This window comes from Coenobita brevimanus, chromosome 115 (assembly GCF_032717465.1).
Source record: "Coenobita brevimanus isolate Jiangsu-jjx chromosome 115, ASM3271746v2, whole genome shotgun sequence".
NCBI classification, from domain to species: domain Eukaryota; kingdom Metazoa; phylum Arthropoda; class Malacostraca; order Decapoda; family Coenobitidae; genus Coenobita; species Coenobita brevimanus.
The window spans coordinates 16,514,039-16,533,726 of record NC_137068.1 but is presented as its reverse complement, the minus strand read 5'-3'; the positions used below and the strand labels follow the sequence as shown (position 1 = coordinate 16,533,726).

The window sequence follows — 19,688 nt, the reverse complement described above, 5'->3', positions numbered from 1 at the left end:
TCAACCAGTTCTGGGGTAGAAATCATCATTTTGCTTTTTACCTTTATCCCTTTTCTTCTTCTCCAAATTTGCTTTACTAAAGTATGTATCCATTTTGCAATACTAAAAGAACAGAGTATGTACTTACAGAGTATGTTCACTTCTCCCCGTGTTGCTGTAGTCTAAACAAACCCTCAGCTGACTCAGCACATTTTTTACCCCCTTGGTTCTCTTTCCTCCTGTTTGAACAAGTCTCTGTTTCAAACTTATTATTTTTTTCCACATTTTTAATAATGAAAAATCCCATTTAGTCTAACCTGGTACACAGCTTGACTCATACAAAGATACTAATTTAGGTAATGCCACTGGTCCGTGTTGGTTCTGGTACGGAGCTCCGGTGTCGGACGTCTGCCTCGATTGACTCCTCTCTGTGTGTTTGTATGTGTGTGTATAGTCACGAGGAACTGTTCGTGGGCATTATTTTGCTGGTGAGAGGCATTCTGGAGAGGTGCTAACGTCAATATCCTTTTGGCCCTTAGGTTTGACATTGACCTAACCTCCTAAACTATATATGTATGTTGCTACTGCTAGTTATGTAATTAAGATATTTTAGAGTCCTGACATACTTCCGGTCAGTGTAGCTGGCGTGTCCTCCGACAGCAATCATCATTGACATATGCTAATCTATTAATACATAATATTCTTCTTCTTCCTCTCTTAACCCGGTCATGTCCACGACCACTTTCTGCACCTATGACATCCCCCAAGGTCCGACCACTTTGGAAAAAATTGTTTTTTGGCTAGCACAAACTTCCGCTTATGTTGAGAAACAAAGGAAAATCACAAAGAAAGTGCCTACTGTGGTCCACAACCGGTCAGAACAGGTGAGGTCCCCTGCACCAGGTATCGTATTCTATCATTGAGGTGTGAGGCGCTCACGTTTTCACTATGGTAGGTAATTTTGGGAGAAACAACAAACAACACCTCTACATTTATTGAATTTGAACTAATAAACAATAAGAATAACAATATAATGAATTTCAATGACATATATATGAAAAATAAGCATCTGTAATTCCTTCGCGCGAGCATACTTGCGAGTTTGGACCGATTGGTAAAACACTATGTGCTAAGGTTACTTGTTTCAGTCAACATCATCATTTTTTCTACTTGTATATACTACTGTTTCAATGCCATTTTACCATTTTTGTACTGCTATGTAAATGTTTTCAGCTGTTTTCATTCATTATGATGACATTTAGCATGTAAGTATAGCGCACAAATGCTTCACTCTAGCGCACTAGCTTACGACTTGTATTTCAACACTACAACATTGTTTTATCAACTTTCATAATATTTTCTTCTTTACATTGAACCTTTCCTCCACCACTATAAACGTTTTCAATTATTCATATTCATTACGAGGGCATTTAGCAAAATGCTAGCACATAATCTCGTAGCAACCACACTCTCTAACACCTAGTGTTTCCACTTTTTCTTTATTTCTTCAATCACAATATAATTCTACTCACTTACATTACTCCCATTTACACCCCATTCTGCACTATACATATTTACTGACGTTATTTATTCAAGTGAGTGTCAGAATATCGCATGAAAATACTCCTCGCAATGAAGATGTTTTGACCAACATAATACTCATACACTTACATAGTGATATCTCCACTTATATTACACCCGTGTTCATTGTAGACTCCTGCATTTACATATTTACGGGCCTTATTTATTTATCTGAGCGTCTGAATATCGCATCAAAATACCCTTGCAAGAGTATGTTTCCACCTTTTGAGAAATTACTCTTACACTTACATACTAATATTCCACTTATATTACACCTGCGTGTTCACTTGTAGACTCCTATTTACATATTTCTACGGGCCTTATTTATTCCACTGAGTGTATGAATATCACATCAAAATACCCTCGCAAGGTATGTTTCCACTTATTGGATAATATTCATACACTTACATAATAATAATTTTCCACTTATATTACACCCGTATTCACTTTACCATACAACTATTTACAGATCTACTGGCCTTATAATTGCCACACTGAGCGTCTATTTGTCGCATTTATTTCAGATAATCAGCGTCCTATCGCATTCACACCTTATTAGTAGTACAGGAGTGTGTGAAACTCACTGAAACATGGGTGAATACACAGACCCACGTCACACTGAACGCACTCATAAGCGGGTGTCCTTTCTCTGAGTGGTGGGTCTCACGCTGGAATTGCTACACACATGACACCTGGGCGCTGGGGCCTAGGTCTATTTGACTGGGGAGGTATGGGGGTGGAGAAATGGCAGGCAGATAATCTCAGGGGAGTGGTGGGCACCTGGGGCTGTGCGGGTGCGTGTGCTGGGGCCTTTCAACCGCATATCTTGCAACAATCTCTCGTGTCAGCTCCCTCACAAACCCTTCAAAGGTTTCCTGAACTCCTGTTGCTCATGGCGTGAAGGTGGTAGCAATCCAGGGCAGTAATGTGAAGCAGGTGAAAGAATAGTTTTTTGTACCACTTCATCGTGGTCCTGGCACACTCGACAGTGGATATCATGGAGTCTGACTGGTCCACCAGGCACATGTTGATATTATAATCAAGCACACACTCAGGTTTCCATACATGGTGCCTGTTCTCGCTCCGATAATCTATCGACTCTCCTGTACAGTGCATGAAGGGGCGGTGAACCGTGGACAAGAGGCGGACTTCTCTATTGTGGTTCCACACAGTTTCAAGGATATTGTTTGCCTGGAAGAAGACAACCTCATTCCTGTCAAGTTTCCGCCCCACCTTGACCATATGTGACGCCGGTCACTACCTTGACGGTCCCACATATCCGCGTGTCATGCCTGTATAGAAATCGAGCGAGAAGAGGGCTGAGTGTACCAATTGTCCAAGGTAAAGGACGTGACCACGATGAAGATAGTCTTCTATCATTATGCTCTTTACCACAGCTCCCGACAGACCAATACTCCAATCTTCTATTATGTCTGTTGTGCACCGGTGTACAAGACTATGTCTTGCACATACCCAGTCCTGCAGTCACACATAACAAAAGATCTTGAACTCCAAAATGGTGCCTTTTTGCTGGGTATGTACTACCGAAATGAAATATTGCCTCTCCACAACACGCAGACTCTCGTCTATGACAAGGTCTCTATAGGGGATAAAATGAGGAACGGAATGTCTGCCTTAGGTGATCAAAAACCAATCTAATTCGCCTCATCTTATCTGTGTCATTGGCATTTGCAGGATCAGCTGCATCATAGAAATGGGAGGCGTGCTTAGAATTTGCTGAAACCGGGATTACGGCTCATTACTTGGCCAAATATTGGTGTAAGCATAATAGGATCCCTTTGTCCAGTATGCAGGAATTCGGTTCTTTCTGTACAATACCAATCAAAAAGTACCAAGGCCAAAAACAAAAACTTGTTTTTTGCAAGGGACACTGGGTAATCATAGAGGATTGAATGCCTGCTCCTTGTGCCCTGTCTTTCACTCTTAACGCCGCTGGCTGTTAGCGAACCAGTTTGTTTGATCCACTATTTCCTCCACAAAAGCCTCACTGAAGAAAAGATGGAAAAATCCAGCCTGGTTGAATTTGGGTGAATACCGGGAGCAATGCATCCAGCACGCCTCTGCTCAGTGAATGGGTGAATGAGGGGAGTAAAAATCACTCCCATCCTCCCAATTCCAAGACACAAATTCCTCGTCCCGATTGTGTCCATCCTCGCCTTCATCAGGGTGGGGAGGAGATGATGGTGGGGGAGGTTGGGAAGGAGGAGTGCGTAGGGCTTCCCGACTCGCACTCCTCTTCCCTCTGCCTTTACCCTTCCCCATTCCCTTACCCTTACGGCCTTGGGGAACATCAGGGGGCTGTGGGGAGGAAGCCCAGGAATATTGGGGAGCATAAGACGTGCTAGGGAGTGGCTCTTCCTCACCTCCCTGCTCCATCACCACACCACGTGACTCACCACCCACCCTCACTGCCCCAAGTGATAAGCCCCGCCGCCTCACACCACCACGTGACTCACTCCCACCACTCTCACTTTCCACACTCCTCTCAACACTTTCCCTTTCACTCCCCACTCCCTCAACGCCACTCCCGCCATCCCCAAACAAGACAGTAGGCCTATACCTGTTAGAAGGATGTGGTGTGCGCTCTGGGCCATGATGAGTAATAACCTCATGGCCGTACCACGTGGCAGCACGTCCCAAGGCTATGTCCATGTGCTCGTCCTCGTCCTCGTCCTCGAAATCGGGCTCCACGTCACGTAGGGGCTGGCTAGAGGATCTTGCATGTTTTTGTGCAGCCTGACCCTCTCCTGCAGCATGATAAGTCACGTAGCACCGCTTCCTGGGGGATGGGACTTCCTCATCACTGGTGCTGCTTTCCACATCCTCTGGTTGGACATAATCTTTGTCCATCTCCTTGTCATCGAGTGGTGAATCACTATCACCAGTAAAGGCATCCAGGGCGGCTTGAATTTCGTCCTCCGAGAGACCTCTATGCGCCATGTCTGAGCGGGACTGTTGCTAAAAGGTGAGTGACCGAGCCGCAGGTGAGCGCAGGTCGCGTGGGGTCACTGAGTGTCCCAGCCTGGTGGCAGGTAGGGGAAGGTCGAGTGACACTACGTACCAAAAATCAAGCGCGAATTTTGAAAATTGTGGAAATTATGCAACTTGCAATTGCAAAACGTACCGGTACGTTGACGGGACTGGGAAATGCAGAATGTTGCAACGTATCCATACGTTGATGGGACGTCTCGGGTTAATACACAATATTGATTATAATATTGTATAGACATGATATTCATGATGATATTGTACTGATCCAGTAATATTATATTATAAACAAGTTGTTTACATAATTGAATAAATGCAATATAGTTAAATTAGTTGTTGTATGAAATTTTGTAAGATATATATAACAGACATATGCATATACTTGTGCAATGGTAATATTGCTAGGTTATTACATTACATATGGAGTTATCCCTTTAGTAATGTCTAATATTTCACCTAACTTGTGTAATGATTCTGGTAATACAGAATTGTAGTAACATTGTATGAATTGTTACATAATATTGCGGTAACATTGTGGTAATGCATAACTGTAACATTGTATGAATTGTTACATAATACTGTGGTAACATTGTGGTAATGCATAATTGTAGCAAGTGTAACATAACGCAATCGTTTGTCGTTACATAATTGTTACATATCGTTTGTAGTTATATAATTGTAGCAAGTGTAACATAATGCAATAGTTTGTCGTTACATAATTGTTACATATTGTTTGTAGTTACATAATTGTAATAATTGCAGTCCTGACATCGAATCCGGTCATGGTGCGGTCGATGATAGTGATGATGTGCCATGCCAATGGCTCGTGGAGACAACAATTTGCTTTTTGTTTCACTTATAGAAAGAGTTTATGTGATGATGTGCCACGCCACTTGCTTGTGGAGAACACTATTTGCTTTTTGTTTCACTTATAGAAGGAGTTTATGTGGTATTTCGGCATTTGTAGTAACCTTTATATTTTTTTTCTTCATTTGTTTATGTGATCTTACTGTATTTCTTTTCTTTTCTTTCTTTCTTTCCTTTTTTTTTTTTTTTTGTATGTATTGAATTTCTATAGTTTGTTTTTCTTCATTTGTCTACGCTTTTTCTGGTGTTGTCCGAGGTTGCATAATTGCTGGCTAATTCCCTTGGGACCGATTTTAGAGGTTTAGTTTATATTGCACAGATATTACTGAAAATGATATTAGATAGCCCCATATTTTGTTATTTTATATAAAAAATATATATACACTATGTACAGTATTAACTCTATACACTATATATAGTATTAACTATATACACTGACTTGTTGTTCACTTGTACCTATCGTGGGCAATATATGTGTCAGCACTGTGTGGAAATCTTTGTCTTCACGATTGTGTGGAAGATGTTCGTTCTTGCTAACGTCATTTGTGTTGGCCATTTTTTGTTTTGTAACTTAATTTGTCTGTTTCCACTAGGTAACTTTAATTAATAAATGTTTAATACATTCTTTTAATTGCTCACTGAGTAACTGTGATGGTATATTTTATTTATTACTTTGTAGATGTAATAATGTATAGCTGTATGTATGAAACACTTATTTTATATAGGTATAAATGGTAACACTCGTTGGTAGTAAATAAATGCTATAATAAATGAATGAATATATACAGTGTAGAATATTTATTATTGGTGCAAATATTTAATGACTGAGTCGTGCATATAACTGTCGTGCATATAACTGAAGTAGGTATATGTATTTAAGTTGTAACTATACAGCACGTTTTATATGTTTGTGCAGAAGTTTTTTGTCTATCACTGTGTATTGTATAAATGAAGTAACTATGTAACTCACTAATTTTTACCGTGGTGGGAATAGTGTGAGAGGTGTTGCACGTGGTGATAGCGTTGTCCTTCACGGGTTGATTGACGTGTTGTGGGGTGTCAGACACACGTTGATAGGTGTGGCATCGTCTCAGCAAACACGTATGGTGATGTCGACTTCCCACACTGGTAGCTGTGGTGAGTAAATGAGTAGTGCTGAGTAACTTGAGTGAAGATGAGTGAGTAAGATGACTTGTGAATATTGGCTTGGTATTTGCTTCGGCGTCTTGACCTTCTCTCACTTTTGTGTGAGAGGTGGAGGTTGGGTGGAGGTAGCAGAGAGAGGAGGGTGAGGTCAGGTGGTTGTGAGTTGTGAGTCGTGTCCCGCTCTTCGTTTGTTTTTGTTTTCCTTTCCCGATGTATTCGGGGTCCTTTCTTCTTGTGATTTAATAGTTTTGGGATGAAGACTGCCACTACCTGTAGGTGCATGTAGATTATACAGACGACTCGTAGAGTTGTTACTTGTAGTTGATCGTAGATTGTTGTAGTTCGTTGGTTCGTCGTAGAAATTGAAAGGTTGTTTGTATCAGTATTTTGTAAAACTACTGGCAAGACGTCCTGTGACCTCTTCACCTCTTCATCAAAATGATGATCAGGCAGACAGAGGCGGGGTTGGAGAGAATACTGTCAGGCGCTGCCACCATATCTTACAATAACTTTGTAGAAACTTTGTAGTGTGTTTTGTAGATCAGTTACACATATATCAGACTCTTGGATGAGCTGTTTTTATACGTGAGTAGTTTCGTAAGTAATCATCGTTCCCTTTTGTCATGCAATGACAGGAGAGGTAAAGATTAGTATGGGACTATTTTTATTTGTCTTGGAAATATTAACAAATTCTCTCACACACGAGTGAAGTATAAAGTAGAATCCTGTGAGCTACCTCCTGTCTTGCTCTCTCTCTCTTCCACCCTCTCGCCCTTGTTGCTAGCCTTCTTCTCCCTACTACCTGTAGGTTCTATGGCCTGTCTCCTTCTGATCTCATAATCCTACATTCTGGTGTAGCAGGGGTCGCGTCACGTGTGTTACACTGTTGTTGAAATGTTCTAGAAGCCTGTGTGTGTGTATGTGTGTATGTGTGTGTATGGTCACAAGGTGCTATTCGTGGGCTATTTTGCTTGTGAGAGGCATTCTGGAGAGAGTGCTAACATCATTTCCTTTTGGCCCTTAGGTTTGACATTGCTCTAACCTCTAGACTATATATGTATGTTGCTAGCTATTATGTATTAAGATATTTTAGAGTCCTGACACATAGCCACACCAAGACACCACCTTAACCGCTGCCCACATGAACTGAACTTTTCCACTCGGTCCACACTAACATCCTTGCCCCCCTTCCCGAATCTGGGGGTAACCGCAATATCTTAACATGCATAGATAGAGTGACAAGGTGGGTCGAGGCCACATCCATGCTGGACGCAACTACTGACCGTGTGGTGTATCGCTTCCTGAAATCCTGGGTCACTCATTTTGACGCCCTGCAGGTTATCTTCACAGACCAAGGCCCCCAATTCGAATCTCGGGCCTGGAAGGACCTAATGGACTTCCCGTGTGCTAAACACCAAAGAACCTCCGCATATCACCCTCAGGCAAACGGGATGACTGAGCATTACCATCGTCACCTGAAGGAAGCACGGAGAGCACTTCCCCACCCAGTGAATTGGGTGGCTGTGCTGCCTATTATTCTCCTAAACTTGAGGGTTATGGAGAAGGAGGACATCGGGAATTCCCTGGCGGAGCTAATGTATGGGGAAGACTTGAGGCTGCCGAGGTAGTTCGATCCGCAACCAGGCATGCCGGCCCTGGTTTTCACCCCAGAGCTCCAGCAGGCAATGCAGGATTACGACCAGTCCCTCCTCGTTCTTGCCAGCAACAGATGATGTTCATCCCGCACTCACTATCAGTTGCCGAACAGGTCTTCGTGAGGAGGGGTCAACACACTTCACCACTCCAAACCCCATACGAAGGCCCATACCCTGTGATCACAAACTCTCACAAAACAGTCACAATATACAAACACGGGAAACCAACCATAATCTCTGCAGACAGAGTCAAACCGGCCACACCACAAGCCCAGTCACAGACAACACCCCACACGTCATCCCCCAACCTTGCCAGCCCACCAACAACATGCGTACAACCAACACCTCAAATCCCAGCACCAACACCTACATGCACCACCCATCCACACACACACACACCATCCCCTTTGTCAATTCGTACCCTCCGCTACCTGTCATCACCACACACCGACTCAGGTGTCATGCAGTACAGCAAATCTCTACCACTGACACAAACACTCCCCTCACCACCACCCACACTACCATCCAAAAACCCTTCCTTAAGTACTAACCCTACTACCACTAACCCACCCTCTCCATCAACCTCACACGATCCTACCTCTCACCTTACTCCCCCACCCACCACCCCTTAACCCGTCCTTACACCTCATCCACCCTCTCCGTCAACCCCAGCTCCCTCCTGTTACCCAATCATCAACCCCTAACCCGACCTCCACACTCCCACCAGTCCCCACCCCTCCCTCAGTCAATACCCCTCACCCATCAACACCCGTCGTTCCCGTAATCCCTCCACCACTAACCACAACCCTACAAACTACAAATTAATAACTACCACATTTACCTACACACAATCAAGCCGTCTCAGCAAACGATCACACTTTTACACTCCAGCATAATCTGATACCAAAAACCGCAGACACTCCAAGCCATCACACCTACGTAGCATTCGTATGGTACACAATTGTTTTTGTGTGTGTGCTACCTCAAATAATAGCTCAGTTGTAAAGGCGGGAATGACTCTCTCATTCGTTTGCTCATAATAACTAAGCACTAGTCAAATTCTCGTAAAGAAAATTATGCCCGGCTACTATTCCTTAGTTTATAGTCATGCCCCCCCCATTTAATATGTTACTCTAGCACATAGCCATGGAATGGATTTGTCATTAGAAATTCTTCTATCACAACTGCTATTTGGAATTACCACATCCAAAACATTTTCAAATGTTCACTCACTTTGAAAATTGTATATATGTATATCTATCTATCTATCTATCTATATCTATCTATATATATATATATATATTTGTACCTTGTACCCTAATCATATATTTTTTTTTCTCTCCCTTTCCTTCCTGTTTTATTGCCATGAAATGGAGGGGGGTAGAGGGAGTGCTGTGGCGTATATTACACCACAAAGTATTGTACCTCCAATTTCATCTACACACATGGTTTCCTTCCCTCGTGGCTTTTTCCTCATTCCACCTACACACGTAGTTTCCTTCCCTCATGGCTTTTCCCCACCTTGTTCTTGGAATTAGCATCACTATTGGTGCTGCTACCGACAGAATTCAATTTCTCTTCCCTCCTCACATATAGTGGTGCTTAAACCAATCAAATTTGTATATTCAGGTGACCTAGGCCTACCAATGCTCCACTCACCTCAATAGGGGGCTTAAAACTGAGCGGACGACCTAGCTCCGGCCTTTTTTCCACTCAGAACTTCACCCGGTTACTACCTGCCTTGCTCTCCGACTCTCCTGGTGAACTCTGGCCACGTGGTACAACTTTCCATATACGATACACATAAACACAACAAACTGTCACTCCCGCATCTCACTAAATTCATTACTCATATTCTTAGTCTTTAAATATTTTTTCATGTAATTGATCTACACATGCTGCAATGTAATGGCCATATACTATTTTGAAATCATGCAATAACACTGTATTGTTCCAAGTCAATAATCCCTGCCCTGTCTATTTCTTCCCAACGCATTGGCGTTTATTTATCCTAACCATTTGCCTTGGTGTAGCCCCTAGTAAAATATATATATCCATAACCAGAAACGACACAGAGATGACCCCAACCTTCAACACGCCACAATAGTACTTAGTTGAGCATTGCTGTGAATATGATTAACTTTTATTACATATGAACCAGTCGTTTCAACAAAGACGTATAACCACGGACGTTTTGGTGGAGGATTAATAATCACGAATGTCTTTCTTAGTATTCTGATCTAGAGATTTATATGTTAGTGTTAACAGTGCTCCCCTTTTGAACTATGCAGTAGTGGATTGAGAGTTGTCTGAAATAAGATTGTTGAGGATAGTCATTAGTAAAGTGCAAAGTTCATGTTATTGGAGTCGTGTTTACAGTCACATAAACACATGAACCTTGCATGGTAATCAAATTGTTCAGATTCCTAATTGATTGGGCTTCGTGGAGTGATGCGTATGGATCATGTGCAAAATGATGAAGTGCGAAGGAGAACTGGAGTTTTTTGGGAGATGGCTGGTAGAGATGAGCACAGGGTGTTCCGATTGTTTGGGCATATGGAAAGAATGGATATTGAGCGATTGGTGAAAAAAATAACTAGATCTGATATTAGAGGTGAAAGGCTGAGAGGGAGACCACGAATAGGATGGATGGACAGTGTGAAGAGTGCGCTGGATGCAAGAGGGATGTCTGTTGAGGAAGGAAGAGTGGCTGTGCATGACAGAAATAAATGGAGAGAAATTGTGAATGAATAAATGATGACGCAGCCCTGAGGGGATATTCTCCCGCATTTGATCTGATCAGCTAGTTAGGTCAGATGCAGGTAAGGGGATGGGTCTATTATGATGTGGCAGGGATAAGCCAGCTCTGCTGTTGGGCCCTGCAGCAGGGGTCACTGATTGCACTGTGAAGTTGACCCTTGTGCGGTGTGATGCGGTGAGGATCTGTCCCTTCTCCCCTTTGGGGCTAAGATGCGAATGAATGTGTTTGAATGGATGAGTAAATGGGGAGTGTGTCGTCCTGTCTCGGCTACGTCCCTTTCCCTGGAGGAAGCAGCCTAGGTATATAGATAGATAGACAAAAACTTTAAACATCGTAAGTCACTTGTCTACGTATGTTGAGTTCAAACGTACCTTTCATATTCTTTGCAGAACTTTGATGAGTCAATACTGTTACAAGGTAATAAGTTAAAATTTTAGCTGATTCCCGAATACTGTGATGATGAGTATAAAAAGGTGGGGAGCGGTGTCTAACAACGAGACCGCCACTCCTCTCTCCATCGTTCACAGGTTAGTGCCGAACTCTAATCCTCCCCCCTCCTTTCCCCCTCGTGTAATGTAAGTCTTCATATACGTTCTTTTGTTCAACTGGTGATATTTTCTCTGATCTTACTTGTACTGAATAATGAGACTGCTGCTCCTCTCTTCATCGTTCACAGATCGTGCGTTCAAGCCACTGCCTAACCTCTAACACTAAATCACCCCCCTACCTTTTTCTTAGTTCATTTAATCAAAGTGAATTTCGGTAATGATTGATTATGTGTGTGTGGATGAAAGGATGCAAAGATGTGTAATGGATGCAAAAGCTTATAGAGGTTGGGGAAGTGGACTTTCTGACCACTACTTGGTGGTGGCCAGAATTAGGATCCAAGTAAGATGGAGAAATAGAAGAAGGGAAAGACGAGAGGAAGAAGTAGTTGCAAGGAGAGTGGAAAGGTTACAAGAGGATGAGAAAAAAGCACAGTATAAAAGAGAAGTGGAGGAACGATTGGGCAAATATGAATTGGAGCAGATGGGGGACGTGGAAGGCGTGTGCAGGATATTTACAAAAGAAATATGTGCAGCATGTGATGTGGTGTGTGGGAGGAAGAGAAGACAGAGGGGGGTGCAAGGAACAGCGTGGTGGACTGAAGAGGTAAGACAGGCTGTGGTACAAAAGAAGAAGGCATACAATGAATGGATGAGAAATAGGGGCGTGGAAGAAGTTGAGAGGCGGAAGAAGGAGTTATATGTAGAAAGAAAGACAGAGGTGAAAAGATTAGTAAGAGAGAGTAAGAAGAGAGTGGATGAGGAATTTGGAAGGAATTTGAGTGTAAACTGGAGGGACTGTAAGAAAATGTTCTGGAAAGATGTGAAGAGAGTAAGACAGGGTGGAAGTGAGGTTAGCAGGGGAAAGAAAGATAAAAATGATAGATTACTAGTGGAGAAGGAAGAAAAAGTGAGCAGATGGAGAGAACACTTTAAGGAATTGTTGAACATACAGGATGGAAGTAATGCGAGTATAAGTGGCTGGGCAATGGCTGGGAGAAGGAGGGAGGTGAGAAGACAGGAAGAAATCAGTAGAAGAGAAGTTCTGGAAGCAATGAAGAAAGTTAAATTGGGGAAAGCCCCAGGAATTGATGGAGTGTATGGTGAAATGCTGAAGCATGGGGGAGAGATAGTAGATCAATGGATGTGGAAGATGTGCAGATTGGCCTGGGAGGAAGGTTGAGTCCCGAGGCTTGGAAGTCAAGTATAATTATTCCCCTGTACAAAGGAAAAGGGGAAAAAGAAGTGTGTGGTAATCATAGGGGCATTTGTCTTCTTAGTATAATATGAAAAGTGTATGGTAGGATACTTATTGAGAGAGTTAGAGAAAGAACAGACGAATTAATTGCAGAAGAACAGGGAGGCTTTAGGAAGGGAAGAGGTTGTGTAGATCAGATATTCATTCTTAGATCTTTAGTGGAAAAGTTTCTAGAGAAGGGAAAGAAGTTGTATGCGGCTTTCATGGATTTGGAGAAAGCATATGACAGGGTGGATAGACAAGGATTGTGGAAAGTATTAAGAATATATGGAGTAGATGGGAAGTTGTTGAATGCTGTGAAGAGTATGTATGATGGTGCTAAGGCTACAGTGCGTATGGATGGTGAATTAAGTGAATTTTTCCCTTTGATGGTTGGGTTGAAACAGGGATGTGTCATGTCTCCATGGTTGTTCAATCTGTACATGGATGGGGTAATAAAAGAGGTACAAGGTAGGGTAGTGGATGTTGGAGTGGCCCGGGTGAGAGAGGATAGTGTTTGGAAACTCCCTCTACTGTTGTTTGCAGATGATACTGTGTTGTTGAGTGAAGACGAAGGGTAGCTGCAAGGCTTTGTGGATGAGTCCGGGAGAGTGTGTAAGAAACGGAATCTAAAGGTGAACGTAGGGAAGAGTAAAGTGATGATCTTTGAGAGAGGTGAAGTCAGTGAATGTACAGTGAGGTTGGATGATGAGGAATTGGAAAATGTGAGTACGTTTATGTACTTGGGTAGTGTGATGAGTAAGGATGGAGGTTTGGTGGGTGAATTGTTTGAAAGGGTACAGCAGGGAAGAAAGGTCGCTGGTGCTTTGAAAGGAGTGATAAGAAACAGGGAAGTGAGCATGGAAGTGAAAAAGTTAGTACATGACAGTATTGTGATACCAACTCTAACGTATGGAAGTGAAGCTTGGATGCTGTTGGAAGGACAAAGTCAAGAGTGAGAGCAGTGAAAATGAGTTATTTAAGAGGAGCTTGTGGAGTCACATGGAGAGACAGGCTGACGAATGAGGATATAAAGAAGCGTTGTGGTGTGGATGTGGATGTGATAGGAAGCGTTATGAGGAACACACTGAGGTGGTTTGGCCATGTGGAGAGGATAGAGGGTGAAAGACTGATGAAGAGAGTGTATGTGAGTGAGGTGAAGGGGGGAAGAGGGAGGGGGAGGCCGAGGATGAGATGGAGGGATGGGGTGGAGAGGTATATGAGAGAGGGGGGTGTGAGTTGGGAGCAAGGCAGTGATATGGCGGGAGACAGGGCGACGTGGAGGCGATTTGTTTGTGGCCACCCTAAACGGGATTGAGGCGTCTGGCATAGAATATCGGCTGGTCCATTTGAATACTGTATTCAGTTGGATACGATTCTTGAGTTGTATCTATTTAGCCTTAAGAGAGCATTATTTGGAGGTAGTTTTTAGGTTTCTTCCCGAAAAGTATAACTGAGCCCACGGAGTTAATATATCCAGGTGTATCAGTATTCTTTGAATAATAATTTAGGTTGTAAAGATTCATAATCCTGGAATTACAAACCCTGATTATATTTTGTCTGCTTTGTTTCATTCACAGTTCGAAGAGTAATCTGTCTTTCCTTTCTTAATGTTTAGTAAATCTTTGGTTTAGATTTTTGAGTTTCAAATTTGCTATCCTCTAAGGAGTGGTACAGACATATTGAGTGGCCCGCAAAGGGTACTAATATCTAAACTGTTCACGCACTCTCAGATAAAATCATGCTCCCCTGTTACCCATAATCCCTAAAATTCTCAAATAAGATCACACTACCCTATTACCCCAAAATCTCTAAAATTCTGTTTGCTACACTGGAACAAATTCTCGTCATTACACTGGTAGTAAAAATTTCCCAGCATTACACTGGTGGCATAGAGGTAGCCAAAATTTTAGAACATTACAATGTATGTGGGGAACCTCCCCACACGTGAGAGTTGTACTCTACACAGGGGCGAATAAAACCCGTGTGTAAAGTCAACAACAGTGCGGGGTTAAAGAAGGCACCGAGTGGGCTTAGCACACCTAATCTCTTGGATGTAGATTTTACAAGAGAGGTAATATAATTTTTCCAAGATAAATCAAATGAGAATAAAACCTCAAGTATGTTTAAAGATGATTCAAGATTGAGTTGGATATTGTTAAAAAATAGAGGATACTCCTGTTGAAGATTTTGACTGGTTGGAAGATGTAAAAACTGAGTTTTTGAAGCATTAAAACAAGATTACTTTTACCTCAGTCAGAGATATGAACCAAGTCAGACACTAGGTGTGCCATAGCCTCATCCCTTGTTTGGTGAAGTAACTGCTGAGATGGATGCTGTGCAAAATGGATGGAAAGGTGAAGGGTGGAATCATCAGTGAATGACTGGATTGGATTATGTGTATTGCTTAGAAGGTCGTTGATGCATCGAGGGAAGCGAATGGGTGATAGACAATGCCCTGAGGAACACCAATACTGATAGCTCTAGAAGAAGAGAGGTGGCCTTCTACAACAGCAGCTATAGAACGACCAGAAAGGAAGCTAGAGATAAAGGCATAGATAGAAGGACAGAAGCCGTGAAAGGGCAGTTTGGAAATTAAAGATATGAGTCAGGCTCGATTGAAAACCTTTGAGATGTCGAGTGCAATGGCAAACCTTTTGTTGAAGTCCCTAAAGGAGGATGACAGGAGTCTGAAAAGTAGGTGAGCGTCCCTGGCGGAACCTATACTGATGATCGGAAAGAAGGTTGTGAAAGGAAATATGTTTAATATATATATATATTTTTAGTTAAGAATAGATTCAAAAACTTTTGAAATACAGGTTGTTAAAGCAATTGGAAGATAGAGGGCTGGGCTTTATCACCCTTCTTTGGGACAGGCTGAATGAGGGCAAGCTTCCATCATGAAGGAAAAGTACAAGTTGACAGACAAAGATGAAAGAGTTTACCTAGGCAGGGTGTAAACAAATAAGCCCAGTTCTTGAGGATAACAGGAGGAACCCCATCAGGCCTTGTTAGTACTGAGGTCAGTGATGGCAGAAAATACATCAATTGAAGATATTTCGATGTCAGCCATCAGGAAGTCAGAGGGCGGAAGTGATGGAGGAACAGCACAGAAATTGTTTAAGATGGAAGTGGAGGAGAAAGTTTAAGTGAAGTTTTTCTCTATCAGTAGAAGCAGCTACAGAGCCATCACAGTGGCAAAGCGGAGGGAAGTGTGATGAGGCAGTGCTGTTAGAAAGGTTTTTAACAAGGTGGCAGAAGCAGCGGGAGGAATTTGAGTTGGAGAGTTCAGAGCATGTAGTATGAATGAAATTATCTGACTGGTTACCATGGACGCTCATTTCTGCAGCATATCTAAAGCTCATCATATCAACTGCAACAACAATTTAGTATTCAAACTGTGAATATGGCCCAGTTCCGACAGATGAAAATTTACCTACTACAAAGGACTCCTGGTAAACTAAATATTATCGTCTGGCATTAGCAAAGTTAAAACAACAGTCCGAGTCAGCATCACCAACCATAAGGGACCATCATACTCAGCAGCAGACATCATACAACATCAGCTCCTTCACCACTGTACTTGAGTTATTTTCCCTTAATTTGGCACAGATTTTCATCCCTTTGCATCTTATTTCACATAGGTCAGTGGCAGAGTAAGATAGTACGGCTCTACATCCTTCCCATACCGCTTTTTTCTGATTAACATTGTATTCTTGTGGTAGTCTGTCTTCCACCTCAGCATTCAAGATGGGGTGATGGCCATTTTAGGCCAGCTTAGAGTAAAAAAGTGTATAGATGACCATATAATCCTCTGACAGATGTAGTAGTAGTAGTAGTAGTAGTAGCTGACTGCAATTGACTACAAACAGAAGTTGACCTCTCCTGCAGTCCACCATCCTCCATTTGGGGGACAGGGAAGAAGATGAAGGAAGTTTGTATAACCAACGTTTGTATAAGTAGGTAATTGAACCACCCGGTTATGTTAGCACCACCACATGAAGGTGACTCTCTCCAGCATCGTCTTACAGTGACTCGGATTAATTGTAAGTACAACTCAGCTTCACTCACCATCAGGAACTATGAGGTTCAGCAGGAGCAGTACAGCAGGAAGCAGTAGACCTCCAGTGACCATCATGCGTCTGTCAATCTTCTGACTTAAACCCAAAGCCAACCACGTGGACACAAACTGCGACACACCGATGAACAAGATGTATTGGTGGGGATTCGTGCTGGGGAAAGAACAAAATGTGGATTTATACCGATTTCTCTGCCTCAGCAATCCTCGTGGCGTCGGTAGGCGTTATTCGTTACAAAGACATACAAATAAACACTACGTACTGATGGGAACTTGTGCTGGTGGAAGAAGAGGGAGGTTTATATTGGACTGTCTGTTTATTGTCACTTACCTAGTTGACAAAGTTGGTTTCACATATAATTTAATATTGACAATTTTACACCATAAAACTTGAGCTAACTTAATGATTAATCATACATCATAAAACTACACAAGCTAATACACAAGCTAATATACTGGCTATGATAATATATACAACATCTTGTGCTGATGAATGGAAAGCAAAAGTGACAGCATTTGCAGGAAATTTCCTGGAAGTGCATTTAAAAAGAAATGGCCGGACAATAGTATGTTCCTGTCACAGTTAGGCAGTCATCATTGTATTAGCACAAATGACATCAATATCAATAAAGTACAACAGAGGCTGGAAGGAAGGTAGAAATGTAGTCTACAGTCAAATGTTTGATAATTAGGCAGTAGGTAGCATTATCAATAAAGCATACAGTTTTGTGAACCATTACCATTACAATTGCTCTCAAAGATTTTGCATAAAGTGCGAAAGACAAAACTAGTATTTCGTAAAAGCATAAGTACAAACAGTATTAATTGACTACAAATTTATTTATTAGTTATTGTGACAAGATGTGCATTGTTTCTGTTATAACAATGGAAAATGCAATATTTAACCTGCCGATTTGAGTTTGTTACAAGTAATTTGTACACATTTCGCAAGTCCTGTTTCATTCAACAATACCCCTTCTTCCAACCCTTGTGTCAAAAGTGTTACCGTGAAATTCTCGCACATTTCTACCAGAGTGAACTGTATAGTGTGTATATATATATATATATATATATATATATATATATATATATATATATATATATATATATATATATATATATATATATATATATATATATATATATATATATGATGAAAAGGCAACAGAGACATAAATTAAGTAAAAATGACGGTCAGAGCACACGAGCAGCGTATCAGGCCATAAAGGAGTTAACTGGGACTGAAAAGAGAAGGAAGGAAATACCTGTACGAGATAGAAATGGTAATTTCATGACTAAAGATTTGTATATAAAACTAAGGTGGAAAGAGAATTTTGGATCTGTTCTAAATAGACCAATCCCAGCTGAAGAGGACATTTTGCCAGCCGAGAGAGATTTGTAGATAGAAACAGGAGATATAACCTTGGAAGAGGTAGCAAAATCTATAAAGGAGTTAAAGAATTTTAAGGTCCCAGGAGAGGAAGGAATATTTCCTGAGATGCTTAAGGTAGAGAATGATGAGTTGATGAAATCTCTTTTGAAAATGTTTAATGTGGCCTGGGATAATGGTGGAATTCCAGAAGAGTGGAAAAATGGAGTGATTATAAAAATTCCGAAAAAAGAGAGATTTGAGTGTGTGTGGCAACTGGAGGGGGATAACTTTGACACCTGTAGTTGCAAAAGTCTTCCAAAATCTTGTTGAACAGAATAGAGCCAGTTATTGATAAAATTTTAAGAGAAGAACAAGCGGGATTTAGAAAGGGTCGAGGTTGTAATGATCAGATTTTTATTGTAAGGCATCTAATGCAACAAGCTAATGAGATGAAAATGCCACTTAGTATGTGTTTTGTGGATTTTGAAAAGGCGTTTGATAGTGTTTCACGTGGAGCTATGTTGAAAATTATGAGATTCTGTGGTATACCAGAAAAGTTTGTAAATATTATTAGAAGCCAGAATGAAGGTACTTTTTGTAAGGTAATGGTGGGTGGTTCTTTGAGTGATCCATTTGAAGTTAGGTCAGGAGTGATGCAAGGAGTTCTTTCGCCATTGCTGTTTGTTTCGGTTATGGATTATGTTATGAGAAAGGTTGTAAGGAGAACAGGTGCAGGAATTCACTGGAAAGAAAATAAGAAGCTGATGGATTTGGACTATGCTGATGATATTGTACTGACTTGCGGAAGTATTTACAAGATGCAGAGGGTGCTTGATTGTCTGGTGGAGGGAGGAGGAAAATTGGGATTGGTAATGAATTGTGGAAAGACTGAAATTATTAATATGAACGTGGAGAACCAAATCAATTGTGTAATTTGGAAAAATGTGGTGAAGAATGTAGAAAACTTTAAATATCTGGGAACGATTGTATCATCTAATGGATCATTAAACAATGAAATTGAGGAGAGGATTAGACAGGCTTGGCGAGCTGTTGGAATGTTGAAATCTGTTTGGAATAATAATATGCTTTTGGTACATACTAAAGTGAAAATTTACAAATCCATGGTTAGACCAATTTTAATTTATGGGCATGAGTCATGGTACAGTACAATTGCAACAGATCAGAAAGTATTAGGATTTGAGAATAAAATGCTGAGAATGATTCTTGGGGTAAAGTGGCAAGACAGAGTTTCAAATGAAAGAGTATGGGATATTATGAGAGTGAAACCAGTTAATGAATATGTGAGACTGTCTCGCTGGAAGTGGCTGGGGCACATATACAGAAAAGAAGGTAGTTTAATACAGGATGTGCCAGAGTGGACTGTTAGAGGAAGAAGAGGTAGAGGTAGGCCAAGGGAAACCTTGTAGAGGACAATGAAAAGAGAAGCAGGAGAGGAGT

At 41.5% G+C, this 19,688-nt stretch overlaps 1 protein-coding gene across 1 annotated transcript; it reads left to right on the top strand.

The window, feature by feature from the left end:
- Positions 1–7,844: 7,844 nt before the first annotated feature.
- On the top strand, positions 7,845–8,210 carry LOC145418556 (uncharacterized). The gene has a single exon (XM_080286925.1). The coding sequence runs from the start codon at positions 7,845–7,847 to the stop codon at positions 8,208–8,210; it is 366 nt and encodes a 121-aa protein (XP_080143051.1).
- Positions 8,211–19,688: the final 11,478 nt, after the last annotated feature.